The 14968-nt window shown below is 40.4% G+C and overlaps 1 protein-coding gene across 2 annotated transcripts in view; it reads left to right on the forward strand.

Moving 5' to 3' along the window:
* The window catches only part of polrmt (polymerase (RNA) mitochondrial (DNA directed)), a 51604-nt gene that overhangs the window by 12833 nt on the left and 23803 nt on the right, over positions 1-14968 (forward strand). For both annotated transcript variants that reach the window (XM_032526100.1, XM_032526101.1), the window contains exons 7-14: positions 2142-2309; positions 3256-3426; positions 4302-4541; positions 5938-6723; positions 7035-7157; positions 10509-10631; positions 11690-11869; positions 13634-13720. In XM_032526100.1, coding sequence (XP_032381991.1) covers positions 2142-2309; positions 3256-3426; positions 4302-4541; positions 5938-6723; positions 7035-7157; positions 10509-10631; positions 11690-11869; positions 13634-13720 — 1878 coding nt within the window. The remainder of the gene's footprint in view (positions 1-2141; positions 2310-3255; positions 3427-4301; positions 4542-5937; positions 6724-7034; positions 7158-10508; positions 10632-11689; positions 11870-13633; positions 13721-14968) is intronic.

Raw genomic sequence — 14968 nt, forward strand, 5'->3', positions numbered from 1 at the left:
GTGACAGACTGGTTAAAATAATTGGTACACTGTATCTACAATAGTATTGTTGCTATAATTATTTTTTTATTTTTTTATATTTAAACTGATAATTCTGATTTTTTTTAAATATGTGTTGCTGCTGCCCCCCATCCACAGCAGCACGTTGCTTAGCTGTGTCTGTACTCCTGCCTGCCTCTCCAAACGGGGGGTGTGCCGACCACCATCTACTAAACACTGACCTAAAACTAATCAAAATTAGTAATTTAAACTGCAAATAATCCTGTAGATTTCCTGCAAAACCCTACACTAGCTCACGATGCAGACAGTTGGCAGTTGTCTTTTTGTTTATTATACTAATATAACCCCATTAACGTAGTGATGATGTGTTAACATTTATTTTTTATTATTTTTATTGTTTCCTGTTAGTGAAGTTTCAATTTTTCTCTGGTATCAACTTTTAAATATTATGCATTTAGGACAGACAGGTTGGAGGAGAAACCTCTTCCTGTGGTGTGCCTTCTATCTAACTCTGGCATTTACAGTGCAGTCTGGCTCGTCTGCCTCTGCAGATGGGCTACATGGGAAGCAAGCAGGCTGAGAGTCCCTGGTGTTCAGGAAGCATTTACAGACGGGCAGGGCAGAATAATAATCTATTGTAATGGAAGCCTCTGGAGAGAACGCAGAGTCACCTCTCCAGACTGCCTCTGCTTCTGTCAGGCTGGGTAAAAACTCTTCACCTTAACAGTGAACACATACACACAGTCGTGCACAGAGCACACGTATAACCACAGTACCTCCACAGGTGCATGTACATGCATGAACAAACCTGCTTACCCATCTACAGAATTTCCATTTTCCATTGTTCAGTCAATCGTTTCATAAAATTCAAGAAGAAATGCTGGAAATGTGATTATAGTGCACCTCAAAAATGCAAGTAAAGTGGTTGTTCTGGCCGCAGGCTTAAATAACAGGATTTCTCCCACATTTAAAACACATTAGATCAAAATATGTAACACGATGTGAGAGCTCAGAACACTGTTGGTTTAAATGGATGTATTTAAAACGAAAAAGAAATGATAATCAACACCAATAAAAGATAAGGTCTCTTCCTTCTGCCTGTTTTTTCTTTGTGAAGGAAATTAAGACTATACTATATACGTCTACCAAATGATGTAGTCTGTGTGCTTGCCAAATCCAATATAATAAAATGCAAATGTAATTGCCAAAGTACAGAAAAATCATCATATCAAATCTTCAGCCACATCATGTTTTTCACTCTATTAGCAAAGCTAAAAGAGCCAAATTTAAGGTTCTTAATTTTGTTTCCAAGGAAAAAGTTGGCATTTTTGTAAATACACTTTCTTGCCAGGAGTTAGATTAGAAAATCATGACCACACTAAATAGGAAGCTAAAGCCGGCTGGCGATATGCTTAGCATTAAAAACGGAAGCAGCTCTGTCCACGTAAATATCAGTAAAACCACTACTTTGTTTTTTTTACATTTTGTTTTTGTACCCACGACACTAACAAGATATAACATGTTAAATAGCGCGCATAAGATGTACTGGATGGCAGGTTTTCCTTTTACCTTTGGAGCAAGACTAGCTGTTTGCCCTTGTTTCCAGTCTTTGTGCTAAGCTAAGCTAACCGCATAATGGCTCTAGCTTTGTACTTGATTGGCATCACTCTTCTCATCTAGCTCTTGGCAAGAAATTAAAAATAAAGTGTACAGTATTTTCCAAATTGTCAAACTATTCCTATAAATAAATCTGCTGGCATGTGAATAACAATTGATGATTTATCATTGATAAATTATAATTCAGAGATTAAGTCTTAGATGAATCAGTCTGTGGCCCAGTTGTATTCCTCTCTGAAGGTCTTGTTTTGTTTTTGTCCCTGCCATCTGGAGGTTTCTGGGCCAAACAAGCTTAACGAGCCCATCAAGTAGAATGCACGCTCATGCTTCACAGTACCTCGTGTGTCCATCGAGAGGCGGCCCATCGACTGCTTCACATAGAATAATGATTTGGTTCATGCAGTATGTGATAAAAGATCCTTGGTGCAGGATTATTCATTTTATTTGACACATTCGTTCAGGGTTTCCCACCGGCAGTCACATTCACAAGATGAGGATGACTTCCATTTGTGTTGTCCTTTCAGAGGGAGCTGCTGGCGGATCAGCGGGCACAATGGCAGAAGATCCTCCTCCAGGCCCTGAGGGAGAGTAAGAGAATCCTGGCTAACACCAACACCAAGGACTACAGGCTTAACCTTTATCCCTACCTCTGTGTGCTGGAGGATAGGGAGTATGTTGACATCATGATACAGGTAATACAAACCACCTAACCCAGCCTACCGCTCAGTGAAATGCCTTGAAGGCTGGAATTGTTAAGTCTTGGATTTAGCAAAGACTTGTCAGTGTTTGAGTCAAAGAGAATTTATTGACGACTGCTTTACTACAACATTATGTAAAAAAAAATAAAAGATTTGCAGTGATGTCACACCACCAGGGCAGCTCCTGTTTTTCCCCTTTTATGAGGCAAAAAAAACGTGTCTGGTAAAAAGTGACTGGCAGGTGGTCAAAAAAGAGGCCCTGCACCCCACAAAACACAAATCAAGTGGCTGACAGTGACAACAGCTGCAACAGCATCAGGCTTTATCTTTGACAGCAAAGGAGAGCATGCTTTGATCAGATGCCTTCGCTTTCAACACAGACAAACGCACATGATGTGATGTTAATTCAGAAAAGACCATTTTCACTTTGATTTCCCCCTCTGACTGAAGGAGTCCTTTTTTCATTAAAAGTGAATCAGATCTGGCAAAAAGAACTGCCGGAATTTCTTTTTTCTTTTTTTTTTTAACCATGTTTTTTTCAAGGAAGATAAGATGATACAGATCCATTTTTAGGTACAGATGTCTTGATTTCTTTTTTTCTTATTTAAGAATAAATTCCATCCCACCCACATACTGCCATTACCAACAAAATAAAAAAGGTTTAAATAAATTAATTAATTAATTAATAAATTAATTAATTAATTAAATAAAGGAAGAAGAAGAGGTTGAGAAAGGGAGCAATTCCTACTTTGTGTAAAGCTCACATCAGGTATCAGACAATGCAACTGTGTATACTGGGCCAAGTTGTCAACAACGGATCCCATATTTTATGGAATGTGTCAGTTGATCCTCTAGAGAAATAAAGATGTGCTTTTTCTGACTGATTTTTCATGAATTGTTTTCTTGTGTTTGACATTTTGAACTGTGTCCTCCTCATCAGAGTGTTGCCAGCCTGCCTCCCAGTGGAGAGTCACTGAAGATTTTAGCCAGTGATCTGGGCAACAGGGTCTACACGAAGTACTCTGTGCGGCAGAAGCACCAGAATCAGATTGTGAAAAAGTTGGCCAACATTTACAACGGTTACATAGACCTGCTGGCCAAAGATACAAAGGTAGAGAAACCATCATGCTCCACATGTCTTCTCATACATGTACTTCTTCTGATGGGCGTACGTTTTTTGTGAAAGAGAATGTATCTCCTGTTAGTTTTTCAGAGCAAGATTTTTATATTTGCATGCACTATGGTGCAACATAGTAGAAATCTTTCTTTATTTAGGTGTATGTCATACATAATCAAATAATTATGTTTTAAATTATTAAAAAAGCACACAAACAAATGATTTGAGAGAGAATTGTGATATCAATTCAAAGCTAAAAAGAATTAGCTAGTTTTGGGGTCACAACACCACAGCCAGTATCACTGACTCCACCAGTGTTTGGAGGGTTCTGGTACATTGGGGAACAGCTAGCTAATGTCATCAAGACTGTAATGAGCAACAGCTCATTATACTCCAGTAGCTAGGTACAATGGAAGTTAGTTAAGGGGTTTGTTTACATGCAGCCTTTGTAGTTAAAAATATGCCTTTTACTGTGTTTTTTGTTGTTGTTGTTGTTGTTGTTAAATCATAAAACATGAATCCAACTTCTTATTCATCTGAGGACCAAATCATCTTTTTATTATTTTGGATCATTCCTTTCTTGAAGGCTCCCTAGCTGGGGGTTCTTGTCTTTGGCTGACATTTTGTTTTTTAATACATGAAGCTTTTACATTATTTATCTCATTTTCTTAAAACATGAAAGCGATCCATCTTTTGATTAAATCACAAAAACAACAGTGCCTGTTTTGACAAAAATCTTTTAGATTCTGAATATCAAAACTGAGATCTTTGGTTCTCTCACGCACTTCGACACGCCTTCCAAACACTGTAGCTCATTGTGCTGAGTCACTAAACGAAAACAACCCACTTGCATTCTTCTCTCCCTCCAGGAGTATGACATCCTACCCAGCGAGCATTGGTGTAAGCTGGAAACGGACCAGAGTTCAGGGCCCACGCTGCAGGGAGGAGAGACCCACTGGCCATACATAGTTACCCTGGAGCTGGGCACCTACATGGTGGATATGATGGTCAAGAACCTCAAAATTAACAGCGACATCCTGAACCCGGCTTTTGACAGGAAGCTCATCCCCATCCTCTACCACATGTACACCTTTCGGAGCACACGGCAGGTACAGTGGATGTGCAGGCCTTTCTTACAGGGAGCATCAAAGGAGTCTGCTAACCTGGAGTTGGTAGCGATTGTACTAAAGTGTTCTTGCCAAATAGAAAGGGGTTTGATAACTTGGTAACAGGATTGCTGAGTATTAGCCCAGACCGAAAGAAAATCCTTTTATCTGAGATTTATGTGGAAAAATGGTCAAGGATTATACTTAAAGGGATTTCCTGGGAAAGTAACATTGAGCAAAATATTCAAAAAGGAAAAAAAACGTTCATTAGGAGAACATTCCATCTGTCGAATCAAATGATCATGTATATTGTGACTTTCTGAAAACGACACACAATTAGTCTGATTTAAAGATTTCCCAGTTAGAGTAAAGTCAACATTTTAATATATATGGAAAGAACCACAGTGGAGCAGAAACGGAGGAAATACCTGAAAACACTTGCTTGAAGGGCATCTGTCACTCGGAAGCCTATTGACTCGTGCCGCCTACCCAGTGTGATGCTCCAAAGAGTGTGAATTATAAGACCATTTCCTCCTTGTGTAAATTGGCAGGGGGAACAGTCCAGTTAGATGAATAGGTTCTGGGCTAATCCCTTTTTTAGTGTCCCCTTAATTGGCTTGCTGATGAGAGAGAGAGAAGAGAAGAGAGACAGAGAGAGAGACAGAGAGACAGAGACTCTTTTGGACTTCATGCACTTTGACACTGTTGCAGAAGTCTGTTGTGTTTTTTTTTTTTCTTCTTCTCCCTATCTCTCTCTTTCTCCTTCTTTTTTTAAAAATCTTATATACCTGCTCCCCTTTCTTTCGGTCTTCTGAGGTTTACCCATCAGGGGAGCAGCCTAACGATTTTTACAGCACAGCATGACAGTCTTGACTCCTGCTGGCAAGAAACAGTCTTGACTCCTGCTGGCAAGGCAGAGGTGTATTATTGTTCTGTCCGGTTACTGCATCTTTTTCTCATTATGGTGTTTTTGTCCAGTCCTACATGTAAGTTAGAACTAGGTCACAATAATTCCGTCACAAAGCTAGGGCCACCCTGACTCCCTGACAGGGGTTTCATAAAATTAAATAAAAGAAAAGAACGTATCTGCAGTGTGGAAGCGGCAGTATGTAAGCAACACATAAAGTGACCAGGTTTAGGGACCTACAGTTTCTTATTATCATATATTCTTTTGTGAATGTCAGTGATCTGATCATTTTTTTTGCCTGGTTGTTTGAGTCATTACTCTGTGAAGAGTTTTTTTTCATTGTTGTTCTTGTCAGTTATGAATTAAACTGCTATGAAACATAATATGTATCCCATCTACTGGAATTTATTTATGAAAATTACATTCAAATACATGTTTGTGTCTGCTCATTTCTGCTTCTGATTGGATTTCCACTGATGTTTCACCCTCCAGATCGGCTTCATCAAGCCCCACCCCATCCTGACTCAGATGCAGCAGGAGGCCATGGAGACCAAGTTGACCTTTGACTCCTATGTGATCCCTATGCTGTGCCCTCCTGTGCCCTGGACGTCTGTCAAGTTTGGAGCCTACCTGTTGACACCGACCAAGCTGATGCGCACAGTGGAAGGGGCCACACAACACGAGGTGTTGTTGGAGAAATGCCAGGACCTCCGTCCTGTCCTAGACTCTCTCAATCAGCTGGGCAACTGTGCCTGGAGAATCAACAAACCCTTGTTGGATATTATTATCTCTATCTTCAACGATCGGGGTAGTGATAAGCTAGACATCCCTCCTCCTCTGTCAGAGGCCCCCAAAATACCCCACTTCAATGCCCAAGATCCCAATTATACCGCTTCTGAGAAAGCCCACATGAAGAGGGAGGTGATTAATGCCAAAAAGAAATGCAGTGAGATGCACAGCCTGCGTATGGACGCTCTGTATAAACTCACCATCGCCAACCACATGCGGGATGAGATCTTCTGGTTCCCTCACAACATGGACTTCCGGGGACGTACCTACCCCTGTCCTCCGTACTTTAATCACCTAGGAAGTGATGTCACACGGGCTGTGCTTGTGTTTGCAGAGGGGAAGCCCCTCGGTCCAAAGGGACTGGACTGGCTAAAGATCCACTTAGTCAATCTGACAGGACTGAAGAAGAGGAGCTCGCTAGACGGACGACTGGAGTACGCCAACACTATCATGGAGGAAGTCCTGGACTCTGCGGACAACCCTCTCAATGTCAGTTGGTCTTTAATGCTCTTTGCTGTTCATTGACAGCTTATTCCAACCATATAGTCAAAGTTCCACATAGCTTATCTTGTTAGAACTTATCGTACTTTTACACTTAGCAGAAATACAAAAACTGCTCTTTTTAAAATTCCAGAAATATGCAGCTTATAGCATATCCCTTTTCTGTCTTACTGGGGGAGCGGTCAGTTTACTGTCACAAAATCTGATATGTATCTGTCCAAACAAAAAGTAAAAATGCTTTTCCCAAAGTGTTTTGTATGCAAGATAATGTGCGATGCGCTGGTTTTTGTCTCTCTCAGGGTAAGAAGTGGTGGATGAATGCAGATGAGCCTTGGCAGGCTCTGTCCTGCTGCATGGAGCTAGCCAACGCTGTGAGATCTCCCGATCCAACACAGTTCATCTCCCACTTTCCTGTTCACCAGGTACTGCAAAAACAACGAAATTATTTTTCTGTTTACAGAGTTGCATAGCGATTTGAAACATGCTTGATCTCCTACAAACGTAAGATAAATTGGAAAAGTGCAATTATAAAAGTCCAAGATAACAATATAGGAAGAGAGAAACAGAACAAACAAGAGGTGAAATGGAGGCCGGAGCCTTGAGTCTCTACTGCCCATCTCTTGACAAAAGGGAGATAAGTTGTAGAGTGTGATAGCCGCACAGGAAGAAGGGATTGGCTTATAGTAAATGACTGCCAGCTATCTTTATGTTAGTCCTATGTCACCTGCCTAGACACTACAGATGAGAAATAGTTCTTTCTACTAACTGGCATATTTACATGGTGTTTTTATACACCATGTAAATTCATGAATACGCATGGTCCTTTTCAAATAAACCAATAAAATAAAAATAAATTTCTTGTGGCCTTTTGTGCTGCATCGTCGTGGTATCGGTCTACTGCTCTATGATAGGACATCAACTGCTAACCAGAAATGGAAATTCACTCGGGTCAAACAAAGAAATCTAAAATAATTTAGAATAGATTATATTGAGGAATTTACTCATCTGACAATCGCTTTAGGACTAAAAATAAGGGGGGCTCAGTCATGCTTTATAATGCTGTTTTAGAGGGCACGTTAAAGTTAACGAGGCAAGACCTCCCCAGCCATCTGGGGCCATTTTATGTTGTCTGTCATAAACCTGTAGCCCTAATCTTAACGACCAGACCACAGCTATTCTGTGCTGGGATACAAACCAAAGCAACAGAGTGCGTAATACAGAAAAAAAACTTCACATTTTAGAAACTGGAAACAATCCAAACTGTTCTGTGTTTAATGGTTGAATAATTTCAACTGGACTTGCAGGCCGTTATATTGGTGGGTGGTTTAATTTTTAATAAAACATATTTTATAAACTACACATATTGTGTGCAACAATCTTAATTTGTAAAGTAACCAGTAACTAAAGCGGTCAGGTTAATGTAGTGGGGTATAAAGAAAAATATTTGGATCTGAAATGAACTGGAGTTGAAGCAGAAAGTGGCATGAAAAGACTCAAGTAAAGTACAAGTATCTTTAATTTGTACTTAAGTACAGTACTTAAGTAAATGTACTTAGTTACATTCCACCACTGCTTATGTCAGGAATCCTGTGATCTGAGGCTTTTGTAATGTTTCAGAGTAATACAACACTGTCTGCTCCTCAGGCCTTTGTTAATAGCCTTGTTATAATGACGCTTTTATTTTACACTTAAGAAAATGTCTCTCATTAATGTTGCTTTTAGGATCGGCATTTCATACACTTACTTTAATTGATTTATAAAATATAAAATAGAAATTATTGAAAATAGTCTTGGCAAATTCTTTTAAAGCACACCAATAAAAGTCATGCATGTGGCAATCATTTTCCTGACCTCAGGCATTACACACATTTAAAAGAATAAGACAAGCGAAAAAGCATTAGAACAGATTATACATAAAATACAGTGTAATCAGTATGGCCAAAAGTATTTAGCACTTCTTTCTCCTTGCAGCTGTTTTGAAAGAACAATGGCTCCTAGGTTTTCCCTCTGTGCAGCTTTAAAGTCCATCACACTTAGATCAAATTGATGGTAATTAATGTGTACTCACAATAATGAATAAATAAATAAAGGAAAGGCTCAAAATAGCCAAAAGGATAAACTTTTAAGTTTGAAGTTACACAACTTAATTGCCTCTTCAGCACACTGACAGCCTGATGCTCTTCCACACAACACACATGCCACAGTTAAAGCCTGAACATAAGGCTCATATAGGCACAGTAGAAAGATATTCAGGTCAGAGGCCACATTTTGATGGAAAGGAAAAAAGATCAATTTGACAGCTGGCAGGAACGTGGCCAACTTCACTGCACTATTTTTGTTTGGCTTTTTTTTTTTTATATAGAACTGAACACGGGGACATTGCCTGTACCCAGATAGAGCTAATCTCATTTTAACAACTCGGTCTGGTGGACAGCTTAAAGCATTTCACTTTTGATTAAGACACTGTTAAATAAAATAGAATACAAAATCATAGTGGGAATGAAGAATAATTGATCGTCAGTTAATTGTGTACCCCCCTCGTGACTTTCCTCTGTCTGATGCCATATCCAGTCCAGATGTTGCATTGAATGATGCACTTAATTAAATATGTGAAAAGGTGGTTAGATAGCCTGTCATTAAAGGAGAATTCCGGTCAATTTCAACATGTAGGTCTGTTGTTCGTAAATATGGAGTGCTGTTGGTAGAGAGAAAAATTAAACCTATCGGTGCTGTCTACACCGTGTTATCCTCCTGCTAGAATTAGCACCCAACAGGCTTAAACAACAGGGCAATTTTTAAATGTGTTTTTACCCTCTAAACATGTTCAAAATGTCAGTAAAGTACCTACCCATGTGAAGTAATTCCTTCTGAGTGAACACCGTGAATGTGACTGCTGTAGATGTGAAAGAAATGCATGAAAGTTGTGCTAATTCTGCTGGGTTTATTTCCTGTGTTGAGAGGCAGTTAGAGTGCTTAGGGACCGTCTACAAACTACAACACAGAAAAGAAATGAAACAAAAATATGTGTGCTATCAATTTAATGATTTAATAAGGTAGTGTCTCCAAACCTACCTCAATTATAACTTGTCTCCTGCTACTTGTATCACAGCACTTTTAAAAAAATAAGCAATTGCTTATTTTTGAAAATATGTTTGTGTCTCTTTTCGGTGTTGTAGTTTGTAGATGGTCCCAAAGCTCTCCTTGCAGTATCAACACAAATAGAGGTGAATTAGCACAATTTTCATGCATTTCTGTCACATCTACAGCAGTCAGATTCACTGTGTTCACTCAGAAGGAACCACGGCACATGGGTAGGCACTGGTAATGACATTTTGAACATGTTAAGAAGCTTAAAACATGTTTAAAACTTGCCCTGTTTAAGCCTGTTGGGTGTTACCTCTAGCAGGAGGATAACACGGTGTAGGCAGCACTGATTGGTTTTTTTTTCTCTCCGACAGCACTCCAAATTTACCAGCAGACCTACCTACATGTTGAAATTGACTGGAAAAGCTAACAGCCTCAACCAAATCTTTTTTTCTCGTGTCTTGAGCCGATGCTCATGTGTTTCACATTTTCCTTTCTCCCTTGTTTTCTCTCTTTAGATTCTTGGTTCTTTCACTTTCACAGTATTGAAATCCTCTGTTTGTTTTGTTCACCTCTAACCTCTCCCCATCTGTGCCGATCCCTGTTATTCCTCCTCGGTCTGGGTTCTCTCCTCCACCTCCACGTTGCTGCTTTAATCTCTCCTCTCCTTTTCTTCACATCTTCTCTAGGACGGCTCCTGTAACGGTCTCCAGCACTACGCTGCTCTAGGCAGAGATGTGATTGGTGCCACATCCGTCAACCTCATGCCCTGTGACGTTCCCCAGGATGTGTACAGCGGAGTAGCACAGCAGGTCAGCACCACAGGGCTGCTTTATGATTTGCATTGTTTTTGTTCCTTTCATTGAACTGCATTGGCTTGCAGTTGCACAACATAAATGAACTGCGGTTGATTTCAGTTGCAAGGCACAGTGCAGTTACTTAGCTGTTAGGTAATATTCAGATGATTCATGATATCCCGGGGGGGGGGGTGGGTGGGTGGGTGGTGTGGGTGTGTGTGTGTGCGCGTGCGCAATGCTATTAAAAAAATCCAGCTCGCTTTGAACCTGTGTATTTTAAAGCAGAATCCATTTGAAGCTAATTTCAGACATTTCAGTACAGGAGGAATTAGAGTTTGCTGAGGAAAAGAAAAGTCTGTCTCATGTCCTATCATGGGCTGTATTTGTAAAAGTTCATTGTGAAGTTGTCAGTGAGCCGCTGACCGAAAGTGCAGCTCAGCTCACTGCAGGACACTATCTCACTGTTGTATTTCTACCTCTGGGGTATTGTAAGATGACACTGTAGTCCGTGTCAGGCTTGTTTCAGTAGAGCTGAAACTATTAGTTGATTACTCCCTTAGTTGATCACTAGAAATGAAATGGTCAACTAGTTGTTGTGTTATTTTTTTACATCTTTATGTTGGTGTTTTGAACTGTCGGTCACTCAAAAATAGACTTTTTTTTTTTAAGTTATTTTTTTTTTTCCCTTTATGAGATAGGCAGACAGAGATGTGTGAAAGGGGGAGAGAGAGAGGGGGGTTGACATGCAGCAAAGGGGCCACAGGCTGGATTCGAACCCGGGCCCGCTGTGTCGAGGAGCAAGCCTCTGTACATGGGCACCCGCTCAACCCACTGAGCCATCTGGGCGCCCAAAAAATAGACATTTTATACCGTTGCTTTGGGCTTGAGGAAACTCAGATTGAGACGAATGAGAAGTTTTTCATCACTTCTACTCTGATTATGTGGATTTGTGGATAAGCATTCAAATATTCTCCAAAAGACACATTTTGAACAGAGGCCTTTTTTGACATTTGCATGCATGTAATTTATACATACTTTGTGGGAACCTTCAACATGTTGTCTGCATGTTTCAGGTGGAGGAGTTCAGAGTGCGGGATGCAAAGAGCGGTTTGAAGATTGCCCAGGTCCTGGAGGGCTTCATCAGCAGGAAGGTGGTCAAACAGACCGTAATGACTGTGGTGTACGGGGTCACGCGCTACGGGGGACGCCTCCAGATAGAGAAAAGACTGAAGGAGATTGAGGAGTTCCCCAAGGTACAGTCATGGCCGTGGATGGGGGCTTCCCCCGCACTCCATATGCTGTTTTATTTTGAGTTTTGCATCAGTAGGGTATGACAGAGTGGCCTTTTAGCACATGATCTCCTCATGATGGTGCTCCCCTGATGTCTTCTTCTCAAGCTATACATTCTTACACACACATTGAGCCCAGACTAGGATTATCCTTCCTGGATGTTGTAGAAGTTGACATTAAAGCAGAATTCCGGACGATTTTTACATGAATCTTTCTTTTTTTTTTTTTTTTTTTTTAAGATTATTTTTTTGGGGCTTTTCCTTTTATTACATAGAGACAGTGGACAGGCATGGAAGGAAGGGAGCGATGGGGGATGACATGCAGCAAAGGGCCGCAGGTCGGACTCCAACCCGGGCCGCTGCAGAACTCAGCCAACATTGGGCAAACGCTCTTACTTGGTGAGCTAGAGGCCGCTCCAATTTTTACGTTACTCTTGAGCGCTATAAATATGCGTGTACTTTCAATCGAAAAAAACCCCGACCCAAACCGGTGCAGGCAACACGGAGGACAGGTCATGCCTTTGCAACTAAAACTTTACTCACCCTCAAAAATAGGAAATTGAGCACTGTAGTAACTATGCAACTACATATAAACGGGCAAAAGAGGTCTGTGGCTTGCACAGTGATACTGAAGGCTAGCTGTAGTCTCGCACGGAAGTCCTGGTGTAGCAGGAAAAGGTAAACAGTATGCAGGTCCCTCCGAGAAGCAAGGATGCTGCTAACGCGGCTTAGGGAACTACCACTTAAAATCATCAACCTTCTACTCAACAACAGCAGATTGATCACACACAAAATGGATGAGCTACAAGTACACACTGAACTGCTGAGTGATGATCATCACAGAAGCCTGGCTGAACACACTTATTACGGATGGCAGCTAGCAGCTAACGAGCCTGCACCATTTTAGGTTGGGTTTTTTTAAATCGAAAGTACACGCATGTTTATAGCTATATATCAAGATTAACGTACATATTGGCTGGAATTCTTCTTTAAGAGTCCCACCTCAATGTCTCCAAGTGAGCTGCATGGAGCAAGAACATACTCTTTTATTTATGTATAATCTTATTAAGGTGGAAAACAATAGTGCGTGGTTGTAAAAGGAAGGTCAGGTGCGCAATACAACAATGGGTATGTTTGATATCCTGTGCACATTACAAATTACAAATCTATTTTTTGTTTAGAACCACTGCACTTTGATTCTGTGGACATAAATTGTTCTTTGATGGGCACACCCATCAAAACGACACCATGGCAGGAGGCATTTCATATTCCTACAGCTCTGTACTGCTTATTATTTGTCAAAATAGCTATATAGTACCTTACAATAGTTTAAGTTAATCTCATTGTCTGTATAGATTGTCATGATCCTGCTGTTATTGTATCTACCATCTCGCAGCCAGAGGATTGTGCTACATGACTTCTGCTTAATATCCCTAATTGTTTAAACAGGAAATAAGGGTGGAGTGTAATAGGAAGTTATTACAGGGAGGAAGAATAGGGGGGATGAGGCCGTTTCAACCGAGGAGGAGATCATATCAACGTAATAATAGAAGAAATATACCACGCTCATTTAGTGCTGCAAATTGGATTGTTTACATTTGCATTATGCATGTAATCCATAGATAAGTGGACAAAACAATATACAGTTTGTTTTAGTGAGAAATGCAGTGGAGCAAAAAGATAATGATTTGAAAAAATACTTTGTATAATCATGTGTTGTATTTCCAGGAGTATGTATGGGATGCATCTCATTACCTGGTGCGTATGGTGTTCAGTGGCTTAAAGGAGATGTTCACAGGGACCAGAGAGATCCAGGTGGGTTCATTGCACCAACATGAAGTCACATACGTATCATTTTCCCATCCAGCAAGTTACAGACAAGATAAACTTACACTTGCGTTTTACTAATTGCATAACAGTGCTGATATTCAGTAAACCTATTGTCCTAAAATAAAGTTGCTCCTCCTATTTTCACTTGAATCTAAGCCCATGCTTGCACTTAATAGGGTAAATTAGAGACAATGGTCAACTAACATTCAAACGTAACTCATTCCAATTAATTGAGAGAATAACCTGTATATTGCACAGCAGGTCAGCTAAACATGCAAGTTGCCAATAGTTAATTAATATTAAATTGGGTTTACATGTAACAGTTTGAAGAAATTTGTCATAAACTGAACCGCTTAGTATAAACCCAAGATAACTAACTAAATAACTAACTCTAAAATTACATTGTTTTTATTTTTCTGAGTAACACTCTAGCAAAGTTTACTCCAATATGACTACTGACCTTCTCCATACAGTTGGATATTTTATTTTTTATGAATGACTAGTTTACTTCAATTACCCTGGCAACAGCGCCCATTCATCAAATAGACTCCATTTATAGATTTAGGACTTGCACCTGGTGGGGGATTGTTTATTATCTCCACAGGCCGAGAGGAGTCTGGCGAGCAAATAGAAACACCAACCACTGCTGGTGTTTGTGTCCTTTGGGGAATGTGTGGGAATGGCCCAGTATGATGTGTGCGTGCATTCCTGTGCGTGCGTGCACCTGCTGCTTTTAAATAGGTCACATCCTCTTATATTTTGCATCGGTGAGTTGAAGTATGAGAGACAGAGAGAGAGGTAGCTGATTAATATGGGGGGATGTCATACCTGACCTTGCCTACGTTCTCTGTACATTTCCCATTTATTCTGTCAACACTGCTACTCATTCTCTTCAGACTATGCTCTCACTGTCTGTCCACCCTTCACTCTGCCTCTTATTAATCTATTGATTGATCAGTCTCTCTCTCCCACTACCTTGCTAGCTAATCTCTCACTCCCATTTCTTTGCTTTAACGCTTCTTCTTCATTTCATTGTACCTGGACATTTAAGAAGGGAGGCAATGATGAATGGAGCAGCTTTGGGCCAGACTGCTACCTCGACTCGCTAGGACATATACAGTATATGTTTCCCAAAGCTCTCTGTTTGTCTGCACGTGTGAGGAAGCACCTGTGGAACATTGTTGGGGGCTTCTATTTTTGGATATAAACTGTGCCACACACTAATTTTAGAGT

This window comes from Etheostoma spectabile, chromosome 9 (assembly GCF_008692095.1).
Source record: "Etheostoma spectabile isolate EspeVRDwgs_2016 chromosome 9, UIUC_Espe_1.0, whole genome shotgun sequence".
Classification (NCBI taxonomy): Eukaryota; Metazoa; Chordata; class Actinopteri; order Perciformes; family Percidae; genus Etheostoma; species Etheostoma spectabile.